Below are 8,390 nucleotides of genomic sequence, written 5' to 3'. Positions count from 1 at the left end.
AAGAAATAAGTGTAATTTTATAAAACCGGCGAGACGTCCATAACCCAAGCTATCTAATGTCTATTATGAAGCCGGCTAAATATCCCCATCCCCTCGTCGCGAAATACCATTCATGGTTTACCCATAGAAGGGGTCTCAACAAGTCCTGAAACACGTGTAGGCTCGGCCGCACCCCCATGCCCACTCCGTGTACCGCACATGCGCTCCGCCTGCGCGCAGCCTGCCCGCGCACCCCGCCATACAACCCGGACCGTATTTCAGCCACGATCGACAAATAAAACGTGATGAAAACTCGCAATTGGGACAGAAACAAGGTAATGGTTCTCGTATAACTCCTATGCGATTCCCCCGTGCGTGCTCCTTAGCCCGTAGGCCGGTTTCACGGTCGATGGTGTGGGAGCGCGGTTAAAAATAAAGCGTTAGAAATGTGAGACTGGGGTGAGGCAGAACGGCGGGGGTTGAGTGAGCGCCCTCCGGGGCCGCACCCTTTCACTGGCGTTACCTGATATCGAGTACACGCAACCTTGAAAATGTCCGCGTTTTCAGATATAAGCCATGAACTTCGCGCCGTTTACCGGCCACATTCCGTCGGCGACGGCGATACCGAGCATTCACCAGTTCGCCGCCAAGTTCGGCTACGAGGGCAGTGGCGGTGGCAGCGTGGTGCAGGAGACACGTTACCAGGCCTCGGGAAGTGGAGTGCAGTTCGCGGTGGCGCCATCCGCAGGCGTCGCCGTCGATGGGGTCAAGTTCAGGCAAGCCGAGAGCGTGGTGGTGGTCAGCAATGCGCAGCCGGGGACGGTTACGTTGGCGGGAATCGCGCCTATACATAGCGGTAAGTTTAAATGTTCATTCTATTCGTGTACCTATATGGTAAATATTACAGAATTTAAATTTATGATCTATTTTAGTATCGTCTCGTTGTGAAAATATAAATAAATAACAGCAGCAGTAAAAGTAAAACCTTAATTATGCAATAAAAGTTTTACTTCGAAATGTAAATACTAAAAAAACGATAGAAAAAATTACAACAAACGAAAACCTTATTGCAGTAAATACAGGAGTGAAATACCAGAGTATAACGGCCACCTCTTCCACCGTGAACGTGGGAAATATCGCGTACGGAGGAGGAGGGCAAGTGGGCTACGTTCAAGAGACGGTGCTGAAGGGAGAACAACGTGACAAGCGGGAATACCGCGACGAGCTGCATCATGACCTGATGGCTTCCATGATGCAACAACACCAGGGTAAATACTAAATATACAGTAACAGCCTGTTAATGTCCCACTGCTGGGCTAAGGCCTCCTCTCCCTTTTGAGCAGAAGGTTTGAAGCTTATTCCACCACGCTGCTCCAATGCGGGTTGATAGAATACACATGTGGCAGAATTTCAATGAAATTAGACACATGCAGGTTTCCTTACGATGTTTTCCTTCAACGTCAAGCACGAGACGTATTATAAACACAAATTAAGCACATGAAAATTCAGTGGTGCTTGCCCGGGTTTGAACCCACGATCATTTGTTAAGATTCACGCGTTCTAACCACTAGGCCATCTTAGCTTCTATATAATGTTCTAACTTAAAAACATTAACTTTTCTAGAACATTTTTCTATTTATTATTTGTTTATTAATCTTAAGAAGAGTGGTGAATGAATGTTAACCTTACGTTGGTTTACCTTCAGGCACACATACACTGGTAACGATATAAACCATTTCTGACACCGTCTGTGTACTGAAAACCCTTGTATGTAAAATATTTTCCCTTGTATCTCAATAATACATGCTCATCGTCATTTAATCCGGAACATAGCAATATCAAAGTTTTGATGTTTGGAGATACAGTAACTGGTATAGAAGTGGGCTAAACCCACTCAGGCGAAATACATAATAAACATTCCTAACACTGGTTTAAAACGAATACAAATAAAATAAAGTTATGATACAGTTTGTCTGTAAACTGAGGATAATGATGACGATATGAACAGTGTCACAAGCGCCGTTGCAGCAGGGCACGCAGCAGCTGCTGGTTGTGCTGCATGAGCCGAAGGAAGGTGCGGCACTCGCGCGAGCGATCAAACAAGAGGGTCGCAACCACAGGGAACTGACTGCGCCCGCAGAGTTCATCAGTCAGTATACATACATATATTTACAGTGTAGTATCGCTAATACGAAGCTTATAGGCAATTTCGGATAATAACTGCAAATTACATAAAACGTTGAACTTATTTTTTTCTCGAAAATATTTATCACTTTTCAACTTAATATTATTTTCATTAATAATTAGTATGGCCTATTTCGATGAAAGAATGAGTAAAGATAATTAAACTATAGATTTACATATTCCATGCGATTGCATGAGATCTGCTAAATAGCCCTCTTGATTATTTTTCTTGATTATATTAATTTACAATATGTACAGGACTATTTCACATAACTATTATTTCCTGGGCGAGCGACCTCGCTCATATTTAATGGTACTTTTTTAACTCCATTTCTTCGGGTTTTTCAGTAAAAAAAACGGTAAGTAGTTACTTATTTTTTTAAATAAAAAAATCTACAAATAATTGACGGAAAACGTTTGGGTATGGATTTGAGTAGCCGGCAATTACAACTTCACAGTTTATAGAAAAAAGTGCAGTTTTACAGAAGTGACAATAAATGTAATTAAAATCAAATTTAAGTCGAAATTGTGGGCAGACGCTACTTTTATGTATTTAGTTATTTTTTTAATGATTTAAATGATTCGGGTGTGTTATGTCATGTGTATACTTTGTTGGCAATTTAAAAATATAAATAAAACTGTAACTTTGAAACATTTCATTCTTGGAAAAATAAGTATACGTTTTGAAATACGTAATTTTTATATGAATATTTGAAGAATGTAGACAAATTTGTTTGTTTTATTGTTGTTTACTATTGAGGGTATTCATTTAGAAGCACGTTTTTTTTAGTTATTGTCGATTTAAATAACGTGATGTTATTTACATTCATAAAACACTTTGTTTCCTTTCATCAGGTATAGGCGATGTGACAGACAGTTCGACATGGCAGACGCTAGGTGGCGGGGTGGCAGACTATCTGTCAGCGCTACCGCTACCGCTACACCACTTGCTGAAATACTCGACTGCTACTGATGGCAAGCGAGAGGAGCCCACCGTCGTCACCGTCGCCACTAACTCGCTACCACCTATTTCTATGCTAACTTCTGTAAGTACGAGGAATAAGGAATAGCCGACAATGCCACTTTAGTTTTCCAACATTACTGAACGAAATCAAAAAGGATTCATTTATAATAGGTAGTATTTATCATTAATATTTTGAAGCGATAGAAGGAATTTTATAGCTAATGGACTGTACTTTAGGCGTCTTTTAACACATCGAAACAGCCTGTGAATGTCCCACTGCTGGGCTAAAGTCCTCCTCTCCTCATTTTGAGGAGAAGGTTTGGAGCTTGTTTCACCACGCTGCTCCAATGCGGGTTGGTGGATTTTAACACATACAGACAACAAAATAAGTGTAATATATATATAAAAAAATATTCTTTAGTATTATTTTATGTATTGTTTGTAACTGAACCTACCTAACTGAATTGATAATAATAATAATAATAATATCCTAGGACATTTTTCACACACGGCCATCTGATCCCAAATTAAGCTTGTACAAAGCTTGTGCTATTGAAACCAGACAACTGATATACTACATATACTACTTTTCTTTTGTAAATACATACTTATATAGATAATTACACCCAGACTAAGGACAAACAGACATGTTCATGCACACAAATGTCTGTCCTGGGTGGGAATCGAACCCACAACCTTCGGCGTGAAAGGCAAGTGTTCTATCAACCACGCCAACCGGCTCGTCAAATTTATTATATTTTGATACCTGAGCATAGTCTAAAAATGCTTTATTCAGTGAATTATTATTAATAAGAAATAAGGAAACCCATTAAATAAATTTATTACAAAGCGATTTTAAACGCAATGAGTATTGAAATGCAAACAATTTATGCATTGTATATACATTACGAAAAAAGTATACGTGTCGACTTTAGAACCTCTTTTTCCTTTTCTGTTAAAAATAAATTTGGTGTCCTAAGCTGTCCCAGATTCTTTCCTAGCTTATTGGTCAGCAGAGCCGAGATGGCATACGAGGGTCTTAAATGAAGTCAGTTGGTTCGAATCCAGAAAATACCACTTATAACATACGCTTTATTTTTAACGCTTCTAAATTCATCACGGGGATAAAAATTCCTCTAAACAAAAGTCTTCGCTTAGGTATATTTCAATGCCAATATTTCTTGGTATCTAAATGTAGGTACTACTACAAGTTTTTGAGCGACTGAATGAATGTAATTCTCAAATTGACATTTAATTGCAATTAGGTTCCAACGAATGTAGTGAACAGCGTAGTGGTTCAGACAGCGACGATCGTGAATCCTACGACTCACACGACACAGTCGAACCACGCAGTCAATGTCAACACGATCTCGATCGCTAAGAAGAAGAAAAAGAAGAAAGCGCTCAAAGAGAAAAAGCCCCGACCGAAACCAGGGGAGATACGACTTACAACTGCACTTGGTAGGTGATCTTCTTGTTGTTAGATAGATATATAAATAAATATAAATCCCACTCAGTTTCTTTCAACAATTCTTCTCAGGTCTATGGTATTTATTTCAGACATTTGACAATCAATAAGCAGTATATATTAAATAAAGATTTTTGGCATTTTTTTTTCGCCTACTATAATATCTCACCACTCGTTATATTCAATATAGTTCCTAACCCAAGAGGAGGATCCAGGAGACCCTTAGTACAGGGCAACCTAATTTGGGCTCCTGCTTCCCACATACAAGTGTATTTATTATTAAGATATAAAAAAAATGTAAACATTATGGTCTGTGGGAGAGAATAAATAAATTTATTTTAAATAATGTATTATATAAAACGAAGTAATAAAATATTTTATATAAAAAATATATATATATTATTAAATTTATTAACTTGTTTTGATATCAGCAATTAATATTGAAGTATTTGCAATGACGGCCAATCGCAATGACTAACCAACTGCGGAATCAGTAAAAAGTATTAAATTGTCTATGGTTTCATATCAAGTGCGATCAAGGATAATTAATACGTATATAGTAAATTGGTTGATAACAAAATTAAAGACTTATGATAATAATACAGAGCATAATGTATGCGCAAACACACTTTTATTCCTCTTTTAGTCCGATGGGATGATATTCGACTCGACTGGAGAGACTAGGCGCGCGTCACGTTCATAGCGAAAGGTACTTCGTTCCAACGGGTGCCCGACTACAGCTCTTGTTTTTATTATTTATTGAACTGAAAGTTTTAATGAATCAGCGAAGTTCATTGGTTACATATATGACTGTTGTTATATTTTCAGACGGGAGCACGCTATACTGCTGCCCAGAGTGCCACATGGCGTACCCCGAACGTGGTCTTCTAGACCAACATCTCGTGGGTCATACAATGGAACGAAGGTAGCTTTTTTTAACATTGTTACAGAAGAAGTTTATACAATCTTTGAATCAAAAAATTATAATAATTTTAGGCTCTTCATGTCTTGCCTTGTGAGTATTGTGTGTATACAAATTTGAATTTTCACCTTAAATATTTATGGAAACAGGCTTATTATACCTAAACAGGGCACAGGTAATGTATTGGTACATCTCTTACATCCTTCACAACTTATATATACCCAGACTTATATATGTACCCAGATTCATCTGTGACATCTGCAATGCTGCGCTGAAGCGTAAGGACCACCTCACACGACACAAACAGTCGCACAATCCGGAGCGACCGCACGTGTGCTCCGTCTGTCTGAAGGCTTTCAAACGCAAGGAGCAGCTCACTCTACACTTCATTATACACTCGGGCGAGAAGAGGCACGTCTGCAACGAGTGCGGGAAAGGTAAAATTCAAAAATAATAATTGACTTAAAATTACCTAGTAAAAAATATTCTTATTACAATACGATTATTTTTAAATTTATTTATAATTTAAAGGATAAAATAGTTATCTGTTTGTAAGTGGTTAACTTTTCCCACAGTGGTACACCATAGACAGTGGTACTGTAAGTTTCAAACTTATAACGTGCATGCGCAGATAACTACAGTATCTAAGATGTTATTGTATTATTAATACTAAGTCTTTAGTCTCTTATATTTCTATATACTCTATATATACGTGTTTATTGCTAAGAGGATATCTGCCATAGACAAAGCCTTTTGGCAATCTGACAAATTATTTAGATACTAATCAAAGACTAAGATGATTACATAGACAATAATTACTTCTATAAACTAGTAAGACATATTCCTAATAGTTATATATGTTTCTTATGTCTGTGATTTTACTTATTTACCCCGTAAACCACAACATGGCATTATAAAGCATAATAAACAAGAGTGTAGAAATTGGTTCAAACATAATGCTTAATGATATGTACAGGTTTCTACCGCAAGGACCATCTGCGCAAGCACACGCGCTCGCACATCGCGCGCCGCGTGAAGGCGGAGCTGTCGCAGCAGGCCACCGCGCCGCCGCTCTCGCAGGTACGCCGGCGATCACAGACCGCTATGTAATATATTACGTTATTATGTAACGTTTTACTAATGGAAGATATCGAGACGAGGTCATAGACAATTTTTAGTACTTTTTATAGTATTGACATATTCCTACCTATACATATAAAGGGACCAGATTTATGTACTATCATCAAATCTGCATCGGCACATCTGCATAGATCGCATATCTTTCTTTCAAGAAACTACGTAACTGTCTCTTTGGCCTTGTGCCTTTAATTTTTCTGGCTGCGAAACTTGAGGTTCCGAATTCGAATCGCACGTTGCGCCAATACAATGTTACATTATTGTTTACTAGGTGATTATAATACTATGATTTTTAGTTCAAAATTCAATTGTTTTTGAAAAAAAAATTTTTTAATTCAAACAATAATATTAACTTTTATTTATGTAATTTTTTTATAAGTATTTTTTTGTTATATGTTGTCTATGGTTAATTGTATAATAATTATTCCCGTAATATGATTATAATGATATTGTGTAAAAGTAAGAAAAAACATTCGATTTAATTATAACATAAACACAAAAATTTCTGCACATTAAGATTTGATAATTAATATTTTTATATTATTTCCTACAGCAGTCGGTACCCGCGCCCCCACTGGAGCCTTCTTGACCCCACGACGAAAAGAATGACTTACTAACCCTTATCGCAGCCGCGAAAGACGCTTTTTGACAGTAGGCTGTGAACGTATAACCAGTTATTAAAAATGAAAAGAAAATACTTAAGAATGTTGCCAGCATATAAAATTCTAAAAGTTACGGCCCATATACAAAGTTGGTTTAGAAATAAAATAAATTGTACGTTTGGTTCAATTCAGTACCTTTAAAATTAATTTTAAAATGATGACTGGAATTGGACGTAATATCCAACCCACAATATTTTTCGTTAACCCACACCACAGATAATCAAGCATTTTAATTTTCCTGGTTTTATAACTTAGATAAACTTCAGTGTGCAAAAATTTCCCTTAAAATGAAAACCTGTCATGTACGGTTTCTTTGTGGACTTTATATATTTTGCTGACTTTTAGGAATAATGCCCAAACCTTCTCCTTAAAGGGAAAGGAGGCCTTAGCCCAGCTGTGGGACATTTACAGGCTTTTACTTTATTTTTTACGTTTTTCACAAACTTTTTCTTTAAAAAAAGTGTGTATTTCACACACTTTTTTCATTATTTTTTTTAGTATTATTGTGGATTAAATCCTTTTCATTACCCTTCGTCCGATTGAAAATATGTAATGACTTATTAAATTTTTATATTTGTAGATAATTATTATTTAAATAAATACTAATTTACAACGTAATATAGTGATTAGAGTTGTAATTAAAAATGTAGTGTTGCCTTTTAGAATAAATATTTTTTTCGATTTAAGAGTGTCGGGTTAAAATATCTGAAGTTTAGTATTTTTGTTGAAATAAAAACTTTACGCTGTTATCTAACTCTTCAATAGATATTATTCTGTAAATATTCATATGTAAATAGTTGCCAACATATTATTAATATAAATTTAAAATTGTGATAAAGGTTCAAAATTGTATAAATAATGTTTCGTTATATTAATAATTGGCGTTTTTTCTAAAACGATTTTAATGTTTTTTACAAAGCAGCGTTCACAATAGTAAATTATTGGTAAACTATACTAAATTACTTTCATAGAAAATAATAAACGTTACCCATTTGAATAACATAACGGATAGACTTGTCTGAGGAGTAATTTCGCAGGGCGTTGTGGATTACTCTTCGCCACCACCGGGAAATT

The 8,390-nt window shown here is 36.4% G+C and overlaps 1 protein-coding gene across 1 annotated transcript; it reads left to right on the top strand.

The window, feature by feature from the left end:
* The first annotated feature begins 250 nt into the window (after positions 1-250).
* Positions 251-7,390, top strand: LOC126770800 (chorion transcription factor Cf2-like). The gene is made up of 10 exons (XM_050490368.1): positions 251-314; positions 547-835; positions 1,053-1,247; positions 1,988-2,128; positions 3,019-3,209; positions 4,393-4,588; positions 5,424-5,520; positions 5,761-5,954; positions 6,494-6,597; positions 7,208-7,390. Exons 2-10 carry the CDS (start codon positions 556-558, stop codon positions 7,241-7,243), a joined length of 1,434 nt encoding a protein of 477 aa, XP_050346325.1. The 5' UTR covers positions 251-314; positions 547-555; the 3' UTR covers positions 7,244-7,390.
* Positions 7,391-8,390: the final 1,000 nt, after the last annotated feature.

This window comes from Nymphalis io, chromosome 9 (genome assembly GCF_905147045.1).
Source record: "Nymphalis io chromosome 9, ilAglIoxx1.1, whole genome shotgun sequence".
Lineage (NCBI taxonomy): Eukaryota > Metazoa > Arthropoda > Insecta > Lepidoptera > Nymphalidae > Nymphalis > Nymphalis io.
The sequence above is the reverse complement of the archived record's forward strand: the minus strand, read 5'-3'. Positions and strand labels throughout refer to the sequence as shown.

Coding starts and splice junctions, on each gene's coding strand:
- LOC126770800 (XM_050490368.1), top strand. CDS start 556: ATGAACTTCGCGCCGTTTACCGGCCACATTCCGTCGGCGACGGCGATA. Junction 836..1,052: donor AATCGCGCCTATACATAGCG/GTAAGTTTAAAT, acceptor ACCTTATTGCAG/TAAATACAGGAGTGAAATAC. Junction 2,129..3,018: donor TGCGCCCGCAGAGTTCATCA/GTCAGTATACAT, acceptor TCCTTTCATCAG/GTATAGGCGATGTGACAGAC.